This window comes from Saccopteryx leptura, chromosome 9 (assembly GCF_036850995.1).
Source record: "Saccopteryx leptura isolate mSacLep1 chromosome 9, mSacLep1_pri_phased_curated, whole genome shotgun sequence".
NCBI lineage: Eukaryota > Metazoa > Chordata > Mammalia > Chiroptera > Emballonuridae > Saccopteryx > Saccopteryx leptura.
In genome coordinates, this window is record NC_089511.1 from 43,281,295 (window position 1) to 43,303,025 (window position 21,731).

At 43.7% G+C, this 21,731-nt stretch overlaps 1 protein-coding gene across 3 annotated transcripts in view; it reads left to right on the forward strand.

Moving 5' to 3' along the window:
* Positions 1-3,095: 3,095 nt before the first annotated feature.
* The window catches only part of LOC136380501 (zinc finger protein 599-like), a 49,074-nt gene continuing 30,438 nt past the window's right edge, over positions 3,096-21,731 (forward strand). For all 3 annotated transcript variants that reach the window (XR_010746956.1, XM_066348371.1, XM_066348370.1), the window contains exons 1-2: positions 3,096-3,326; positions 8,195-8,321. Coding sequence is in view for 2 of the 3 variants with exons in the window: in XM_066348371.1 (XP_066204468.1) it covers positions 3,312-3,326; positions 8,195-8,321 (142 nt within the window). In the remaining variant the exon portion in view is untranslated. The remainder of the gene's footprint in view (positions 3,327-8,194; positions 8,322-21,731) is intronic.

Here is a 21,731-nt window from a genome sequence, read left to right on the forward strand (position 1 = left end):
GGCAAATGTCTTTTTCTCCATTGATATAGCTGTGGAGAGCCGAGATCAGTTTGCCTTTATGTGGGAGGGGCGATGGTGGACTTTTATAGCATTACCACAGGGTTATCTGCATAGGCCTACCCTGTGCCATGGGCTGGTAGCTGCTGACACAGCTACATGGAGCCAGCCAGAGGCAGTTCGCATGTACCATTGTATTGATGATATCATGTTAACCAGTGACTCTCTTCCAGACTTGAAGCAAGCAGTCCCCTACCCTGCTTGCTGTGCCAACTGTAGTGAAGGAGGTTGAGGCCAGGGAGGTTCCTACTGGACTCGATCAGACCCAAAGAATGTATGTGGAGCTAGAGGGCAGTTCTTTCCCCTGCCTGTCTGCTTGTCCCACTGCCACAAGGCTTAATAAAGAGGAATGACACAATACCCTCCAGCTCCGCATATATACTCTTTGGTCTGACCAAATCTAGTGTGCACCTCCCTGGTCTCGACCTATTGCATTACAAATATAAGGCTATTGTATTAGGAATATGTCTATTGTTTGTCCTTGTACATAAGTTTTGATTATTTTATTTCTATAGAATTAGTAATTATTTTTCTGCTTTTTTGGGCCTGGAGATGAAACATAAACTAAATGTTATTCCTAGAGGCTAATGCTTAAATACCACTCTCCGGCCTCCTAGTTCATTCCCCAGCTAAGGGGGTCTAACACACTATTTTTTAAAATATGTATATTTTTAAAGACTTAATTCATTTTAGAGAGAGAGAGACAGAGAGAGAGAAAGTGGGAAGGAGCAGGAAGCATCAAGTCCCGTACAGGCCTAATAAATTTGCTTCTCACTGTCAACTGTCCTGGGGTGGGGCTTCTGTGGGAAATTTCAGTTTTAAAAAGCAAAGGAAGATCCTGAGCCTTTTCATTTGTTGCTGAAATCACCATTTAGCTTGCTTATTTATTTATTTATTTATTTATTTATTTATTTATTTATATGCTTTTTCTTTTGCATTTTCACCTTCCGTGTTACGGGCTTCTAGCGGACTGTTGTCCTCCATCAAAACTATCTCCTACTCTTGGCCATGGAGTCCCATTTGGCCAGGTTCCAGACTGCATGACCAAAGAACTAATATATGCCTGAGTTAGTTGCCTTCCTCAGACTGTGGAAAGTGGCCTGCCAAATCCCGTAACTACTCACTAGTCAGTTCTATTTGCCTCCCAAGCACATCCTTGTTGCCTGCCTGCATTAACCTCATGTCCAGTTCTAACTTCAACTCCTTCTCCAGCGTGTGCTTCTGCAGCAAATTGCTTTGCTGGTAACTGACTTTAGTGCCTGAAGAAAGGGCCAGTCAACAGCCCCCACAAGGAGGAGCAGATATTTCTTTTTAGGTGAGAGACACAGTTCACTGACTTTCTGCAAGGTCTAAAGCATACCAGTGGGCATTTCTGGGGGTGGCCCCCCAGTCCCAGGATGGAGTCTAGGGGGCTTGCCAACTCACACCACTTGGAGCCAACAGACCAACCTGGGAGGCCCCACCGCAATCCCCCAGAGGCATGGAGGCAGCAAAGGTCCGCTCAAGCAACGCACTTTCTGAAATATCCTGCCAGCTATGCCGATCGCAACACAGGAGTTCCAAGCCAAGGATATCAACCCTGTACTTGTATACTCCAGAACCACCAGGGGGACCAGCAGTGGAAATATAGCCATTTATTACTCATGTTACAGGAGAAGCCCAATGGCAGCAGATTGGGCAAACACGCACCTCAGCAGCCCCATCCCTCCTACTTGTACACCAAAGGAGGGAGGAGAGAGCAATACTAAAAACAGCAGAAAATGCTCAGGCTTGGGTATGGAAAAGTCTGACCTTTCCCCCAGTGCACTTCTTGGGAACATCCTGGGATCAAACTGTGTTTCTCTCTCCTTGTGGCTGCTAGCCAGACAGCCATCGCACATCTCGGGAGGAGGAAGGGCTATGTCCTTCATGGATTTCACACTCTGGCATTTCAAATGCGTGTTAATCTAGATGCACAAGAACAGTGGACAGGGCTTCCTTAAGGCAAAGATAAACCTTTTACCAGTACTGGGATTCAAATAATTTAACAACTGATTCTCTACCATAATGACCGTTTTAAGTATAAAAAAACAATATGCTGAAAGGTAGTTTATTATTTCATGCATATAATACTTAAATAAGAATAAAAGAGGTACACAAAACTAGATTATAAGAGTTTAAAAATATTAATGAAAAAATAATAATACCTGACAAAAAACAATAAAACTGTTTTTAAGATATTTCCATATTGCTTCTTGATTGGCGTCCTCACTTGCAATTGTTTTCACCTGTGGATGGAATGAACATTACTACAGAGGCTTAGAATACGCTGTTGTGCAGATGAACTTTAAAAAAGAGTAAGGAATGTACATTTGTGATTTCCACATTGGGCGGCTGCCCAGGCTCCCACCTTAGAAAGAACCCTGATTACAAGTGCCATTTTAACAACCGTTTTGCCAAACTCAACAAAAAATTAGGTATCTGTTCTGCCGAACTGGTGCAAAGCAGCTGAATCCCATCACTACTTTCTACTAAAGAAGTTATATATAGGCCTGGGGTATGACTACTCACCATGACCTGTCCAGATAGGAATTTATGATCAGCTTACCCCTTGAGGTTACTATAGTCACTGAATTTATCACATATGCTACATACACCCTTTTTTGTTCACAGTATGTATGTACGTATTAAATTTGGTTATTTTCTCTTGTTAATCTTTTATAGATTTAATTATTAGATCAGCTAAAAGAACCTTGAGGAAAGCTTCTTCTTCCCTCATAGGTGCATATGAAATTGTGTCTCTCAGTGAGGGGATTCAGCCGGTTGTTAAACTATTAGAATCCCATCACTGGTGCTTCCCCTTTATGAAGATAGGAAGCTGAGGCTTGCTACAAGTCATATTATCCCAGAGCTCCACCCAGCTCCAGAGATTGGAAAGAGCTCCCCTAGGCTGAGCGCCAGATGTGAAACTACGTTACCCAGAAGTCTAGGCGGGTGGGAATTAAAACAATGAGGGATGTGAAAGGGCCGTTTGCAGCTACCTTTATAGTTGGGCGGGACTTCCGGTGTCGCGGGTGAGTAGGCTTTTCAAACTTGCGTCTGTACACCTTGGCTCTCCAGTCAGGCGGCCCTTCAGCACCTTTCAGAGAAGAGCCGCAAGGAGAGGACAGCCACCGCCGCGCCTTGTAGGACCTGGGGCCCCCAGGACACTCTCTGTCGCTGCCTCTCTTGGCCCTGCTCCGCGCACACGGACTTCCTAGTTGGTGCTAGTTCTCATGGACCTGGCGCCGGTGAGTACAGGGTGCCCCGGGACCCCTACCCACTCAGACCCCTACCTTCATTGGCGCCTTGAAGTGAAAGCTGGTTTTAATACGGGGAGTCATCACCTTTCCCTCGCAGCCTTTGGGTCTGGAGGGTCCTGGCATGGGGTCGCTCGCAGCCCGTGGTATGGGATCCAGGCTGGGGTTTCCGTGGAGAGATTCTCATTTCCGGCAATCACCGGTTTGCGGCGTGGAAGGAGGAAATGTAGCTTCCCAGAATCTCTCCAGTACGCGCCACCCACGCGGACCTTCCCACTGGGTGGAACTGGGCTGCTGAGTGAAGACCTCAGGGTGGCTTGTAGCCCTCAACCATTCCTGGGCTGTGACATTGTCTGAGTCCACTCATTATACTCGGCCTACATTTTCTCAGGTATAAAATGGGCATGTTAGCAGTTCTTCCCTCTTAGTTTAGGGAACTGGAGAGTGCATTTCTGCTGTGGGGAAATGACAGTGAGACCCAGGATGTGGGCCCTAGTCAACAATGTAGACTTCACAGGTCATTCGGCTCCCCCGCCTTTGGGCCCCCTGGCTACGGCTCACCTGACTCAGCTCTAGCTCCCACACCTGGTGGCCTGACCTAGCAACTGATATGTAAACCATGACATCATCTCTCCGCCCCTTGTGCTCATGTAACGTTGACACCATGCCAATATTGTCCCTAAGTACTATATCTAATGCACTGCTAGGGTAAGAATAAAGCATTGCAACATGTCTCATATTCCTCCAGCTCCTGATGCTTTCATTCATTCATTCATTCATTTTGGTGACAGAGAGAGGGACAGATAGGAACAGATAGGGACAGACAGGCAGGAAGGTAGAGAGATGAGAAGCATCAGGAAGGTAGAGAGATGAGAAGCATCAATTCTTCGTAGCGGCTCCTTAGTCTCCTTAGTTGTTCATTGAGTGCTTTCTCATATGTGACTTGACCAGGGGGCTACAGCAGAGCGAGTGACCCCTTGCTCAAGCCAGCAACCTTGGGCTCAAGCCAACGACTATGGGATCATGTCTATGATCCCATGCTCAAGCCAGTGACCTCACGCTTAAGCTGGTGAACTCATGCTTAAGTCAGCGAGCTCGGGGTTTCTCGAACCTGGGTCCTCCGCATCCCAGTTTGATGCTCTACTCACTGCACCACTGCCTGGTCAGGCTCCTGATGCGTCCTTTACCTTGGGACTCTCACTGCCTAAGCCATCTCTTGCAGAGCAGGTGGGCTCCGACATCTGTTATGTGTGTCTGTCCTAGGCACTGCCCAGGGGTCATCATTCTGTACTCTGTACTCTTACCTGAGAGGTGCATCCTGGACCTGTGTTGATCTTAGTGCCTCACCCCAAGATAAATCTGGTCCTGACCTTCCTGGGCTCTGGCCTTACACATAACTGATGAATGGAGTGGGACATGGATAGCCTGGGGGAAAGATGGGTGGGAAAAGTGTGTAGAATTGCTGTTCTTAGGGCACAGAAGGTCATAAATCAGGCTGAGAGCCAGAAAGGCCCCCAATTCATCTTTTTTTTTTTTCCCTTGTATTTTTCTGAAGTGAGAAACTGGGAGGCAGAGAGACAGACACTGGCATGCACCTGACCAGGATCCACCTGGCATGCCCACTAGTGGTCAATGCTCTACCCATCTGGGCTGTTGCTCTGTTGCAACCAGAGCCATTCTAGTGCCTGAGGCGGAGGCCATGGAGCCGTCCTCAGTGTCTGGGCCAACTTTGCTCCAGTGGAGCCTTGGCTGTGAGAGGAGAAGAGAGAAAAGAGAGGGGGAAGGGTGGAAAGCAGATGGGCACTTCTCTTGTGTCCCGGGACCAGGAATCGAACCCAGGACTTCCACATGCCAGGCCAGCGCTCTACTGCTGAGCCAACTGGCCAGGGCCCCCAATTCATCTTTTACAGTTGCAACCTCGCCAGTGGGATTGACTTGCTACTAACAGTAGTGAATCAGTTTACCTCTTTGAGACACATTTGAAAAAGCACATTCATTATATATTTAGTGTAGATAAAGAAGGGGCACTGTAATAAATCTAACTAAAAGTACCCTCACAGGGTGATTTGATCATAAATTGCTAATTGGGTAGTCACACCCCAGGCTTAAACTTCTTTAGTAAAACGTCTATCTTTGCCTCAAGCAAGCCCTGTTCATTGGTCTTGTACATCTAGGTTAACACACCTTTGAAATGCCAGAAATAATTTTCTTTTCCAGACTTCCTGGAGGGGTTACTACCCTCAAGGGATAATTAATCTTGTAACTATCCTGTACTTGCTTTCTCCCACCTTTAGGTAATCTTTAAATTTTCTCCTTAATTCCACATGTCTAAAAGAACTGCAAAGCTGTCATCCGGAGAGCATTTGAGGTCTTGCTTTCTAGCAATTGTCATTAGTTTCGGCTCAAATAAATTCTTATAAAAATTCTTTATAGGTTTGATGTTTCTTATGTCAACATCAGTAATAATGGTGCGCAGAAGTGTTGTGTCTTTAGATGTAAACACACAACAGGTCCTGTATTGCTCCCTAGCATGGTACCCCACTTACTTTTGTCATAATCCTATAATGGCTCAGGACTTGTCTTATTAATTTGTCCCCTATGTGGTTCCCTCTCTCACTTCATTTCATGTTCCCTCCAGTGTCCCCTCGTTGGAGAGGCCTTCCCCATTCACCCTATTTAAAGTCCTCCCAATCTCTGTTACCGTCATTCTGGTTTGTTGTCTGTAGCATCCTTAAGGCCATTTGAGATAGTAATTTGCATTTCTTTTTGGGAACTTGCCCTCGACCCCGAAACTCCAGCTCCTGTTCTCTGCTTCGTCCTCAGACCTGGAACAGCACAGGGCCTGTGACCAGGGCTCCACAGTGGTTGGTAAGGGAATGACCCTTCTCTGGGCATTTCTACGGTGGCCTGCAAGGCCTTACTGCATCGACCTCTGCCCCGCCCCCTTCTGTTCTCTCCTGTTCCTGCTTGCTCACTGCTGTCCAGCTAGACTGGCTTGAATAGTCCAAGCTCTTTCCTACTTCCTGGCCTTCCCCATGCAGTTTCCTCAGCCTGGGAAAGCGCTTCCAGATCTCTGCAGGGCTGCCTCTCTGCTTCCTTCCCAGCTCTGTCCAGTGTCACCTCTGACACGGTCTTCCCTTGGCCTAGCTAGTTCTGGATGAAGTATCCCCACTCCTGCCTGCCTGTCTTCTGGAATCTTTGTGCACAGACTTGAGTACAGTTACAAAAGCAGAGATGTGGTTTTTTAAAAAAAATTGTTTGTTTGTTTTATCATATTCTGGGAACAAAGAGGAAAAATAACAACTGAAACTGTAAGAGCTGGCCTTCGGTTAGTGCTCGATGTGTGCTGGGGCGGAGTCTCCCCACCTCCTCAGAGTTGGGTTCTTTCCTCATCCCTGCTTTATCAAAGAGGAACTTCAGGCCTCCCACAAAGGTCACACAACTCCTGAGTAGCCAGAAATCAACACCCAGTACACTGATCACCAGAGCCTGCATTCTTTTTTGTTTGTATTTTTCCAAAGTGAGAAGCAGGGAGGCAGTCAGACTCCCACATGCGCCCGACTGGGATCCACCCGGCATGCCCACCAGGGGGCGATGCTCTGCCCCTCTGGGGCGTTGCTCTCTTGCAACCAGAACCATTCTAGTGCCTGAGGTGGAGGCCATGGAGCCATCCTCAGCGCCAGGGACAACTTTGCTCCAATGGAGAATTGGCTGTGGGAGGGGAAGAGAGAGACAGAGAGGAAGGAGAGGGGGAAGGGTAGAGAAGCAGATGGGCGCTTCTCCTGTGTGCCCTGACCAGGACTCAAACCCGGGACTTCCACACACCAGGCTGAGGCTCTACTGCTGAGCCAACCAGCCAGGGATGAGCCTGCATTCTTAATCATCCTTCCATCCACAGTGGACTGGGGAGGCTTGGAAGTTACACCTAATGACAACTTTGCAAGGTAAGGAGTGTCTATTTGGCATGCGGACTTGGGAACAAGGGCAGATGGCGGAGCTTCCAGCCAGATGGAACTGTATGTATAATACATAGGTAGGGAAGATCTCAGGAGAGTGAAGTTGTGTGGTCTTTCACGGATGCTGAAATTCTGCTTTTGTTTCTGGAGCATGTAACTCGGGGTGACTTGCTAGAGCTGCCTGAGCCCCACTGCCTGGCCATGGAGATGATGATGTTGTTTACCTCATAGCTGTGGGTGGAGTAATGAAAGTAGGAAAAGCACGTTGAGCACTAACATGTACTAGGCACGCCAAGGTGTGCTTCATGAACATTTTCCTGTAATTCTCATAACCACCTAGTGAAGGGGGAACTACTACTGTACTGATGTGGAAATCGGGGCTCAGAGAAATAAGCTGATGTTCCTCCAGATTATAGAGCAGGCAAGTGTTATTTCCAGTAGGCTGTCTTCAAAGTCAGAACCTAGCTCCAGAGCTGCAACGTGTAATTGCTAGAATATGACATGTGCAGCTTCAACATGGCGCAGGCACATGGTAATGACCAGCGAGGCTCAACTGTTCCTGCTTTTGTCATGACTGGTGCTTTGATCATTGTCATGTCCTCCCCGTTCCTCTTCATTCCCAAAATGCTTGCTATCTGCCTCTCAGGCCACAGGGCCTTGCCATTGTCTTGTGTCTTCTGTGAATGGTTCCACCATAGAAAGCTTTTGTCTCTTAACACAGTCACATTCTGTCCGACAGCAGTGTCTGACTCCTCGGATCCTGGAATAGAGCTAGGCTGCCAGGAAGTGCTCAGTGATACTGGTTTTGGGGCTCTGTGTTTCTTTACCAACAACTGGCCGTCGGGCTCTAATCTCATCTGACTGGCTCTGGGCTAATGAAGCTACCTCCGTTTGACTTTACAGGCATCAGTTGCCTTCGAGGATGTGGCAGTGACCTTTACCCAGGACGAGTGGGAGCACTTGGACCTTGCCCAGAGGACCCTATACATGGAAGTGATGCTGGAGATCTGTACGCTCCTGATCTCGCTAGGTAAGGCCTCACTGCGCCTTTCTGTGGGGCCCTACAGCCTCCTTCATTCCACCTTATGTTCAGAAGATTTCTATAGGATGCCTTCTATCCCTCTCAGAGCCCAATGTGTGTTGTTTTCACCTTCTCTTGCCTGTCTCCCTGTATTTCCTACGGGGATTTTAAACAAGAAATGTAGTTCCCTTCAAAATGGCTCAGATACTAAAGGAGAAGTCTCTGAAAGAGGAAATTTGGGTTTCTTTTAATATCCAAGGGCAAGATGTGTAGCTGGGTATCATGAGAGGCTAAAGTCAGGAAATGGAAGAAATCCTGATTAGATTTTGGCCCTGAAGTCTTCTGATCGATATGTTTCTTTGTGGGTCTTTTTGTGCCATTCTCAGCAGATTGGCTTTTTCTGCTACAGAGAGTTGATAGCTGGAAGCGGCCATTCCTCTCCTCACTCTGAGAAACCCCCAATTCCTTGTCTCTTCTTTGGGTTTGTTGTGGTTTTTTTCCCCCCATTTCTGTCTTCTCTCCACTTCGCTGTCTCTGCACAGATGTCCTGAGCCCACACTTCTTTTTACCCTCTCATCCCGGTGCTTGGCACAGGCCGCCTTAGTCTGTCCCTTCTCCAGATTTCCATGAGATGGGAGCTGAGTAGCCAAGCTTACTTGGTTCAGCGCCCAGTCAGCAGGACCCATGGGTAGTGGGATGTTGTTCAAAAATGAGTGAACCAGATAGGACACCAGGAGGGATGAGTCCTACTGGCTATTGTTCTAAACAACACAATTCATTTAAAAGACCTCTTTGACCCCTGATGCCTACCCGCTCATCCCTTGTATCCTGAAGTCTTGGCCACGATCGTCTCTTTGTGTGGGAGGTCATTGGGGGTACAAACACAAGAAATGGCGTTGATGGGCAATCAGAGAAAGTTATTCTTTTTTCTCTTTTTTTCCTGCTTGCTGACTGTTCAGGGAGAAAGTATCTGTTTTGTGCTGAGCCTTTCTCTTTCTTTTTCTTTTTCTTTTTTTACAGAGACAGAGAGAGAGTCAGAGAGAGGCATAGACAGGGACAGACAGACAGGAACGGAGAGAGGAGAGAGATAAGAAGCACCAATCATTAGTTTTTTGTTGCGTGTTGCAACACCTTAGTTGTTCATTGATTGCTTTTTCATATGTGCTTTGACTGCGGGCCTTCAGCAGACCGAGTAACCCCTTGCTGGAGCCAGCGACCTTGGGTCCAAGCTGGTGAGCTTTGCTCAAACCAGAGAAGCCCGCGCTCAAGCTGGCGACCTCGGGGTCTCAAACCTGGGTCCTCCGCATCTCAGTCCGATGCTCTATCCACTGCGCCACCGCCTGGTCAGGCTGTGCTGAGCCTTTCTTAATGCTCCTTTGAATATTGGTAATTTTCTTCTTCAATAGTGGAGGCAGTCTCAGACTCACAGCCCTGAGCAGGCAATGTGAGTTAATAGTGCTTTGATTTTCTTATAGTAACTTTATGTTTGTGGCAAATGAAACTGGTTTTTCTATTTCTCAGTTTGACACAAAATTTCCTTTTTGAAGGCATGTATTAAAAAATTAAATAAAAAGTGGGTCAGTGTTAAAAAAAAAGTTAATGGCAATGGTCATAATGTTCTGTGAGCACTGGTGCCCATGGGTCCTGTGACTATATCTGAATAGTTTGGGGGGTTCTCTAGGATGGTGGTTAAGGGAGGTGGTTAGGCAGAGACGACCTTCACTACTTTACTCAGTGTTTACAACCCAGTGATGATATTCTTGGCCTTGATTGCCAGGTTACAGATCAACTTGACAAGAGCAGCCACATTTCGAGGTCTCTTCTCCATCCGAAGCCCCAGACACTGTTGAGACATTTCTTTCTGACTTTGCTAAAATATGCATACCTTATTTCTTTCTCCACAGACAGGATGTCCAGTTCCCAAATCAGAACGGGTTTGCCTCGCAGAGCACAGGCAGGAGTTACAGATGGTGAAGAGAGGCCTATCCCAAAGTGCCTGTCTAGGCGGGTGGCCAGGATTTAGGCAGCGGGTGTCAAGGCAGCCTGTGAGGGGACCACTGCCCCTGGAATTCCGGGGGAAGCTTCTTGTGGCCTTCTTGGGCATTTGGGTGTTTTGATGTCCCTCTGTCCTCCCACATCAACACATTCTTGCCACCAGGTGAAGAATCTGTTTTGTTAGGTTAGGGTAAGGCTCTGGGCTCCAATTGCTTGGTCTTAAAACCTGCCTCTGCCCCCACCAGCCCTGTGACAATAGGGAAGTGACATGGTTTTGTTGTGCCTTGAATAGCTAAGTTAGGCTAAGTTAATGCTCACTGCAGTAACAGATAACCTCCAAAATATCAGTGGCTCAACATATGAAACATATTTTTTCGCTTATGACAAGGTTCATGTGGGTCAGCATGTGAGTCCATATCACAGTTACTCAGAGACCCATGTGCCTTTTGTCACCTGTATGTGGCCTCTATGGTTACCCTGGAATCATTCTGCTGCAAAGGGCAAGTGAGAGAACGGTAGAGTCACACCCAGTTGCACACACACACACATTACTTCCCCTCACATTCTGTTTACGAACTCAGCAGTTGGCCACCTCTTTGGATGCAGCAGGAACTGAAGTTTAGCTGCATGCCCACGGGGAAGAGCAGATGGGTTTGGTTGACTCAGCCTACTCTTGAAAGTGAAACTGGTAATAATTTCTTACTTGTGGGTTGTTTGAAGGTGTAATCATTCCATGCATGAAACTGCTTAACATCATGCCTAAGCTTTAGTTAAGATCTCAATAAAAGTCAGCTATTGGGATCATTCAACTGATATCAATCACAATGCATAATGTCTCATGTCCTTCTGGACTCAGAAGAAAGAAGGCCTATCTTACTGTATCTGCCTATAATCTGTTCCCACCCTCTCCATCCATTCATTCATCCTCCCATTTGTCAGGCAGAAGCACTCCCCGGCTCTGTTGGTGTCCTGTCCCTCCTTTACTGGAAAACCTCAAGGTGACATTTGGATTTGTCTGCCCCACATCTGGGCCGCTGAGGAAATTGGAATCACTGAGTGTGTTGATTGGCGCCACTGCAGAGCCACGCTCACGCCCCTCTCCTGCTGCCTTGTCCTGCTCAGGCTGCCGGTGACTCTCCAGCCAGTCCTCCTCAGCCCGGCTCAGTCTCTTCCAAACACTTATCTTTCAGTTACATGCCCTGTGTTCCATCAGATTCTTCGTGCCTAGAAGGAAATCACAATCTTGCCCACCGCTTCGTCCTTCACATTCTCACTGGTTGGCTCTGTCGCTCAGACAGCTGAGAAGGGAAAACAACCTTGTACAAACCCATAGCACTCTGCCTCCAACCAACCTCCAGCCATCCTCATCTTGCTTATTTTATGTTTTTCCCATCAGGTGAATCCATCACCTCCACTAATATCCTAGTGTAAGCCCTCATCACCTTGTGCTGGCATGATCCCAGCACACCGTTAACTGGTCAGCTCACATCTGTTTATTTCTGGTCAGCCCTGTCTCCTGCACCAGCTCCCCCACCCACTCAACCATTGACCCAAACACTGACCATTCCTGAGCCACTGATGCCTCAGCATACAGCCTACTTCATGTCCTCCTGCTCTTGCTGCTGAGCCTTACAGATTCATCTGTCTGTCTCGTACCTGAGGCTCCCTTTCTTACCTTTGGAAGAAATCTTGTCCCGTTCTGTGGCCACTTCTTGTACCAGAGACTAACTCACATCTCCTGCCTTCTCAGGGACCTTGCTTTCTCACTTATTTTGTTTCTTTTGTATTTCCCTCTATTCAACCTTAGAAACACATGCTCAGGGTGCTTAATTGGGGAAAATAAAACACAAAACAGTCCTGGTTCTGTGGCAGTTTGTAAATGTTGACTAATATATTTGTACAATCAAACTCTTGGAGGAGTTGTCTTATTCTTGGAAAAGTTGCCTACATTTGGCTTCCTTAGCTCTGCTCTGCTTTTTTTTTCTTTCTTCAAATTAAAAAGTTTTTTTGGAACATTATGAAGGTAATGGAAGTGAGCCAGTTGGGTTGCGTGGGCTCAGGAAACAAACTACAGGAGTAAAGAGCCTTGAAGCATAGAGGAGGGAAAGGCAACGGCAAGACACCTGGGTGAAGAGGAGGGGGAAGAAAAGGCTTGGACATGCTCCCAAGAGGGAGAGCACCCACTCAACTCTATTTCTTTTATTATTTTTCTTCCATACAGCAGTATTCATGTATCTTAAAGAGTTCAGCCTGACGAATTTTTACATAGATATAAGCCCAAGTAACCACCACCCAGGTCAACATGCACAGTACTTCCAGCAATTCAGGAGGCTCTTGATGCTTCCTCCTAGAAAGGTAACCAATATTTAGGTTGTCACCGTAGATTAGTTTTGACTGTTCTAGAATTAATGTAAATGGAACCCCACTGTATATTCTGTCTCTCTGCTTTTTTAAAAAATTTTTATTAATTTTAATGGGGTGACATCAATAAGTCAGGGTACATATATTCAAAGAAAACATGTCCAGGTTGTCTTGTCATTCAATTATGTTGCATACCCATCACCCAAAGTCAGATTGTGTCTCTCTGCTTTTTGATCATCAGTATGTCTATGAGAGTCATTTTTGTGGTTGCATATAGTCAATAATTGACAGCATGTCCTTATTTTGGGGGGGATTTTTTATTTTGTTTAGAAAATTAAATTTAATAGGGTGACATTGATCAATAAGAGTATATAGCTTTCAGGAAAACATTTCTATAGCATTTGAACTGTTGATTTTTTTGTCTACCTATAACCTAAAGTCAAATCATTTTCTGTCATCTTATATTTCTCCCTCTTTACATCCTTCTCTCACCCCTTTCCCCACATTCACCTCTCCTGGTAACCACTTGACTTTTATCTATGTCTGTGAGTCTCAATTTTATATCCCACCTAAGTGTGAAATCATACAGTTCTTAGCTTTTTTTGATTTACTTAATTCACTCAGTAAAATGTTCTCAAGGTCCATTCATGTTGTGGTTAATGACAATATGGCATCATTTCTTATGGCTGAGTAGTATTCCATTGTATATATGTACCATATCTTCTTTATCCAATCCTCTGTTGAGGGACACTTTGGTTGTTTCCATGTCTTGGCCACTGAACAATGCTGCAATGAGCATGGGGCTGCATGTGTTTTTATGTGCTAATGTTTTTGAGTTTTGGGGGTAGATACCCAGTAGAGGTATTGCTGAGTCATATGGTAGTTCTATTCTTAATTTTTTGAGGAACAACATACTTTCTTCCATAATGGTTGTACTAATTTGCATTCCTACCAGCAGTGAATGAGAGTTCCCTTTTCTCCACAGCCTCTCCAACACCTGTCTTGTCAATCTAATAGTCAATCTAACAGGTGTGAGGTGGTATCTCATTGTAGTTTTGATTTGCATTTCTCTAGTGATTAATGATGTTGCACATTTTTTCATATGCCTATTGGCCATTTTTATGTCCTCTTTGGAGAAGTATCTACTCATTTCTTTTGCCTATCTTTTAATTGGATTGTTTACATTCCTGGTGTAGGGTTTTAGAAGTTCTTTATAAATTTTGGTTATTAACCCCTTATCAGACGTGTTAGCGAATATGTTCTCCCATTGTGTGGGTTGTCTTTTTATTTTGTTCCTGGTGTCCTGTTTTTCAGTTTGATATAGTCGCACTTGTTCATCCTGTCCTTTATTTTACTTGCCCGTGGAGAAAAATCAGCAAAAATATTGCTATAAGAGATACTGGAGAGTTTACTGCCTATGTTTTCTTCCAAGATGTTTATGGTATTGTGACTTACATTTAAGTCTTTTATCCATTTTGAGTTTATTTTTGTGAATGGTGTAAGTTGGTGGTCTAGTTTCATTTCTTTACAGGTAGCTGTCCAATTTTCCCAACACCATTTGTTGAAGAGGCTGTCTTTACTCCAATGTATGCTCTTACCTCCTTTGTCAAATATCAGTTGTCCATAAAGGTGTGGGTTTATTTCTAGGTTCTCTGTTCTGTTCCATTGATCTATATGCCTGCTCTTATGCCAGTACCAAGCTGTTTTGAGTACAATGGCCTTGTAGTATAACTTGATATCAGGAAGTATGATACCTCCCACTTTATTCTTCATTTTCAAGATTGCTGAGGCTATTTGTGTTCTTTTCTGGTTTCATATAAATTTTTGGAATATTTGTTCTATATCTTTGAAGTATGCCATTGGTATTGTAATAGCAATTGCATTGAATTTATAGATTGCTTTAGGTAATACAGACATTTTAATGATGTTTAATTCTTCCTATCCATAAACATGGTATATGTTTCCACTTGTTTGTATCTTCCTTGATTTCTTTTATCAATGTTTTATAATTTTTCAAGTACAAGTCCTTTACCTCCTTGGTTAAATTTACTCCTAGGTACTTTATTTTTTTGTTGCAATAGTGAAGGGGATTGTTTCCTTAATTTTTTTTCAGACAGCTTATTGTTGCTGTATAAAAATGCAACTGATTTCTGAATATTAATTTTATATCTTGCCACCTTACTGAATTCACTTATCAAGTCCAGTAGTTTTTTGACTGAGACTTTAGGGTTTTCTATGCACAGTATCATATCATCAGCAAATAATGATAGTTTTACTTCTTTTCCAATTTCGATGCCTTTTGTTTCTTCTGGTCTGATTGCTGTGGCTAGGACTTCCAGAACTATGTTGAATAAGAGTGGTGAAAGGGGGCACCCCTGCCTTGTTCCTGATCTTAAGGGTATTGCTTTTAATTTTTTCCCATTGAGTATGATATTGGCCATGGGTTTGTCATAGATGCCTTTATCATGTTGAGGTGAGGTATGTTCCCTGTATTCCCACTTTGCTGAGAGTTTTGATCATAAATGGGTGCTGGATTTTATCAAATGCTTTTTCTGCGTCTGTTGATATTATCATGTGATTTTTCTCCTTCCTTTTGTTTATGTGATGAATCTCATTGATTGCTTTGCAAATATTGTACCAGCCTTGCCTCCCTAGAATAAGTCCCACTTGATCATGGTGTATGATTTTTTTCATGTATTGCTGATCCAGTTTGTTAATATTTTGTTGAGAATTTTATTATCTAAGTTCATCAGGGATATTGGCCTATTGTTTTCATTCTTTGTACTATCTTTACCTGGTTTTGGAATGAGGATTATGCTCACCTCATAAAACGAGCTTGGAAATCTTCCCTCATCTTGAAGTTTTTGAAATAGCTTGAGAAGGATAGATGTTAGTTCTTCTTTGAACATTTGTTAAAATTCGCCTATGAAGCCATCTGGTCCAGGACTTTTGTTTGCTGGGATTTTTTTGATAACTGTTTCAATTTCATTTGTTGTAATAGGTCTGTTTAGGTTTTCTGATTCTTCCAGATTGAGTTTTGGAAGATTATATGTTTTTAGGAATTTATCCTTTTCATGTAGGTTGTCCTATTTTTTGGTATACTGATCTTCATAGTATTTTCTTACAATCCTTTGTATTTCTGTAGTGTCAGTTGTTACTTCTCCACTTTCATTTTTAATTTTATTTATTTGAGTCCTCTCTCTTTTTTTCTTGATGAGTCTGGTTAAAGGTTCATCAACTTGTTTACCTTTAAAAAAAAATAGCTCTGGGTTTCATTGATCTTCTGTATTATTTTTTTAACTTCTAGGTCATTTATTTTCGCTCTTATCTTTGTTATTTCTTTCCTTCTACTTCCTCTGGGTTTTATTTGGTGTTTTTTTTTCCTAGTTCTTCTAGATGCAGGGTTAAGTTGTTTATTTGAGCTTTTTCTTGCTTCTTAAGGTATGACTGTAATGCTATGAACTTCCCTCTCAGGACTGCTTTTGTTGTGTCCCATAAATTTTGAGTGTTGTATGTTCATTTTAATTTTTTCAAGGAAATTTTTTATTTCTTCCTTGATCTCGTTGTTAACCCATTTGTTATTTAATAACATGCTATTTAGCCTCCAAGTGTTTGAATGTTTTTCAGTTTTTCTATTGTAGTGATTTCTAGTTTCATGCCATTATGAGCAGAGAAGATACTTGATATGATTTCAGTTTTCTTAAGTTTATTGAGACTCATTTTGTGTCCTAACATGTGGACTATCCTAGAGAATGTACCATGAGCACTTGAAAAGAATGTATGTTCTGCTGCTTTGGGTGAAATGTTCTGAAGATACCTATTAAATCTAGTGGTTGTTCGACCTCCGCCGGGGTCGCAACCCACAGGTTGGGAACCGCTGATCTAGTGTGTCATTTAAGGCCACTGTTTCTTTGTTAATTTTTTATCTGGAGGATCTATCCTTTGATGTTAGTGGGGTATTAAAATCCACTACTATTATAGTATTGCTGTTGACCTCACCTGTTTTATCTCGGCCAGCAATATCTACTTTATATATATATTTAAGTGCTCCTACATTAGGCGCATAGAAATTTACAATGGTTATATTCTCCTCTTGCATTGATCCCTTTATCATTATGTAGTGACCTTCTTTATCCCTTACTATAGCCTTTGTTTCAAAGTCTATTTTGTCAGATATAAGTATTATACCCCAGCTGTTTTTTCATTTCCATTTGCATGAAATACTTATTTCCATTCCTTCACTTTTAGTCTATGTGTATCTTTTGTTATGAAGTGGGTCTTTTGTAGACAGCATATGTACAGGGCCTGTTTTCTTATCCACGCAGCTACCCTATGTCTTTTGATTGAAGCATTTAATCCATTTACAAGGTTATTATTGATATGTAGTTGTTTATTGCCACTTTATTCTTTAAATCTACAATCCACTTTTTCTTGATATTTTTTTCCTTTGCTCTTTTTTTAAAATTAATTAATTTATTTTTTACAGAGACAGAGAGTGAGTCAGAGAGAGGGATAGATAGGGACAGACAGACAGGAATGGAGAGAGATGAGAAGCATCATTAGTTTTTCATTGCGCATTGCAACACCTTAGTTGTTCATTGACTGCTTTCTCATATGTGCCTTGACCGCGGGCCTTCAGCAGACTGAGTAACCCCTTGCTGGAGCCAGCGACCTTGGGTTCAAGCTGGTGGGCTTTTGCTCAAACCAGATGAGCCCACGCTCAAGCTGGCAACCTCCAGGTCTCAAACCTGGTTCCTCTGCATCCCAGTCCGACGCTCTATCCACTGCACTACTGCCTGGTCAGGCATCCTTTGCTCTTTTTACAGCAGGTCCCTTAACATTTCTTGCAGTACTGGTTTAGATGTAATGAATTCCTTGAGTTGTTTTTTTGTCTAGGAAGCTTTTTATTTCTCCTTGAATTTTAAACAATAGCCTTGCTGGATAAGGAAGTCTTGGTTCTAGGTTCTTGCTTTGCATCACTTTAAATATTTCTTGCCAATCCATTCTAGCCTTAAATGTTTCTGTTGCGAAGTTGGATGTCATCCTTATGGGGGATCCACTCTAGGTTATTAACTGCTTTTCTCTTGCAACTTTTAATATTCTTTGTCTCTTAACTTGATAGTTTAATTATGATATGTCTTGCTGTAGGCCTCCTTTGGTTCCTCTTTAATGGAACTCTGTGCTTCTTGAACTTGTGTGATTTTTTCCTTCATCAGTTTAGGGAAATTTTCACCTATGATTTCTTCAAACAGGTTCTCTATTCCTGTTCATTCTCTTCTCCTTCAAGAACCCCTATTATGTGGATGGTGTTTCTATTCATGTCCCAGAGTTCTCTTAAAGTTTCCTCAGACTTTTTGAGCTTCTTTCTTTTTGCTGCTCTGCTTTTGTGCTTTCGTTTATCTTGTCCTCTAAATCGCTGATTCAATTATCTGCTTCATCCAGCCTGCTGTTAATTCCTCTAGTACAGTCTTTATTTCTGATATTGTATTTGTCACTTCTGACTGGTTCTTTTTTATGATTTCAATGTCCTTTTTGATGCTTGCTATCTCTTTATTTAGATGCTCATTATGTCTATCCATTGTTGCTCTAAGATCCTTGAGCATCTTAAAAATCATTGTTTTAAACTCTGCATCTGGTATTTTGGTTACTTCCAGCTCATTCAGTTCTTTTTCTGGGGATTTCTCTTGTTGATTCATTTGGCTCGCATTTCTCTGTCTGTTCATTTTGACTGTGTATTAGGTAGCCCTATCTGACTGAGATTTTTGTGTGGTCTTTATGAAGAAGATGGGCTCGGTGGTACTGTCCTCCAGGCCACTTGTTTTCCTTGTTCTAGTAATGCTTCTTGAGGGTACTATTTTCCCTCTTGTTGTATGTGAGTATTATATGCAGTTGATCTTTTCTTGGGTACGTTGATTCCTTCAGGCTGGCTGGCTCTAAGGGTCAACCTTGATTATGTGTATTACACACTGTGCAATGTCTGTCCTGTTGGGCGTATTTATTCTCTACAGTGTCTGATGCCTGCTAAACTCCACCTTTGGGTGTGCTGCTTGTGTAGGTAGTTGAGCCTAGGGTTGGTGCTGTCTGCCACCCACTACCAGTAGTGTTGGCTTTAGTTCTTCCTGGGTTGGCATCAGCTGTTGTTTGTACCCCGCTGTGGGCTACCAGTCTGCAGCTACTGCACTTTTCGCTGTTTGTATCTGTGTTTTCTGTGTCTGGGTACTGTGGGAGGGGCCAACCTTTGTATAAGGATCAGCTTTCTTCTGCTTAGAGATGACAAGAGCTCTGTAATATCCCCAAGCTCTGTAAGATTTGTCTCCACTTTTCAGCTGCTCCTCTTCCTCTTGCAGCTGCTTGGTCTTCCCACAGAGTCTTCTGTAGTAAGACTGTAGTGTAGGCTCAGATTGGCCTCACCCATCCAACCCTTATACAGGTTAAAGCTTGGTGTGTTAGTGCAGCTGAGGTTATGAATATAACGTTTGTGGGACCCCTACTTCAAGAGTCTCTTGGTCAGGAACTTAGTATTGGAAATGTGGCCCCTACTCCAGAGCTGGATTCCTCAGCCTCTGAGGATACTCAAATTTTATTTTTCTCCAACAAGGTGAGTAGCAGGTTCAGAACAAGTATGGCCAACAGTCCCCCCTGCAGAAGTTATTTCAGCTGTTGAGACCCCTGTCTCAGGGAAGAAAACTGAGAGAGAGAGTCCTCTCCTGGAGCCGACTGTGCCCCTCCCAAAGGAGGCTAAGCCTTTCGACCAGATCCAACAATAGACTCACAGGGACCCACACATTAAATGTCCATGCTCCAATCCTCTCTCCCTTCACCCTGTGGAATCTAGCATAGCCGGACAGAATATCCAGTACCTAGGTCGACACACTCTGAAACTACACCTTATCCAATGCACATGAGCCTCTGTGCTGGTGCTAATCACAGAGAGTGGAACTTATCTAAACTGAGCCTGGTGTGAGAAGCTTTTCCTTAGGATTCCACTCTAGTAAGGGTTGTTAGGTCCTGAACCAATGCTTTCCACTGCTGGCCCCTGGACGTGCCAGCCCTGGGCCTCCCAGGCAAACCCACTGCAGACCATTGGGAGACACTGCCCGGGACTGGCCCTCAGCAACCTTCTTGGAGCTACAGGCAATTCAGAGTTTGTGACTCCCTCTGCTGGGCCCAGGTGTACGTGGAAATACCAAACTACACTCCTAGGCTGGCTTTTACCCATTCTAGTCCTGGGGGAAAGTCCACTCAAATGGCCAAGTTTCCCTGAGTCTCACCTCCTGGAGCCTGTCTTCTGGCTTCCTGTAGGGCTCAGCCTCTACAGGAAAACCTTTGCTAGAGTCTAGAGCCTGCGGCAATTCAGCGATTAGGAAGGGTGGTGGGTGTGGCTCTGCCCCTTGGCCCCAATTGTCAGTCTGTCTATACTTTTTTCATAGACCTCAGTAGGTTGTGGCCTCTGAGACCCAGAGGTGTGGTCTGCCCCCTCTCCAGACAGTTTGAGCTGAGTCTCTTGTGAAGTGGAAGCACCAGTCATAGAGTCAGGAGAGTGTGAGGGGGAGCTCAGGTCTCAACACCAGAAAACTGAGTCACTGATGCACCCCCTGCTTCCTGGCCTCTCAGAATGACCCCTCACTATCTCTGGGGTAGAAGAGATTCCCAAGGGCAGACCAGATGCTGTTCCCCAGGCTAATGCCTCACAAAGGGGATGCTCCACCCAAGAAAGATGGCGACTGCAGTACTGGAGAATGATTCAGCACAGAGGTTCTGGTGGCCGCCTCCCACAGTGTCTCTCCCTGGGCCTCCAACTTTACACTCTCCTCACGCAACTGCAGTCCTCTCAGATCTCTTTTGCCAGAGCCCTGGGTAAGTGGTTGAGAATGAGGTCTTCTGTGCGGGCCCTTTTAAACAGAGTCTGCGTCCAAGAAGTGTGTCTCCTCACAGACAGAAACCCGGCTCTTTTCACAGCTAAATGCTATCTGGGCGCTTCTTCTAGGCTCTGGGGCTCTAGGCTGTGGCTCTGGGCCTGAGGCTGAGGACCCACACCTCTCAGGGCAATCCCACCCCGCCATGAGAGTCTCTGGGCCACCGCTCACTCCTGGGAGCCAGGCAGCCCTTTTTGCGTCTCCGCCCTTCCTACCAGTCTCCGTGTGGCTTCTTCAGTGATCCTTGGTTATAGATTCATCTTAGTTTAGTCTAAAGTTGGTTTTTCAAGATGATTGTTCTTAAATTAATTTGTAACCCAATTTGGTCCTGGGAGGTGGCAGTTGGAAGGTCCGCCTACTCTGTCGCCATCTTTCTATGTTATTATTTTCTTATAGTTGAGCTTTAAGGATTCTTTATTTTAGATACAAGTTCTTTATTAATATGTGATTTGCAAATATTTTACCTCTGTGGCTTGTGTTTTAATTCTCGTAACAGTATCTTTCATAGAATGCATGTTTTAAATTTTATTATATAAAGTCCAATTTATCAATATATTTTTTTGAACAATTGCATTTATCAAAATATCTGTTGCCAAACACTAGATCTATCAGATTTTCTTCTGTTTTTCTGGAAGTTTTATGTTTTTATTGTTTACATTTAAGTCTATGATTCTGTCTTATACCACTTGTCTACATGTCTGCATAGTTTTGCCAACAACACAATTTTGCTTAATATTGCTTCCTTGTAGGTTTTAAATTGGGCAAGGTGTATCCTTAGATTTTGTTCTTTTTCTGAATTATCTTAACAATTTGATTTCCTTTGCCTTTTCACATAAATTTTGTAGTTGCCTTTTCAATATCTTTAAAGAAAACTTAATGAAAGTTTTATTTGGATTGTGTTTAATCTAAAGATTAAATTAGGGGGAGTTGACATCTTAACAGAATTAATTATTCCAATCTATAATCATAGAATATCTCTTCATTTATTTAGAGCTGCTCTGATTTTTTTCACCAATGTTTTCTAATTTTCAGCATACAAATTCTGCACATAGTAAAAGATTTACACTTAATCCATTCTAATCTATAGGTTTTTGAGAGTTTTTTTAAATTATGAATGAATGTTGAATTTTATTTATTGATTTTTCTG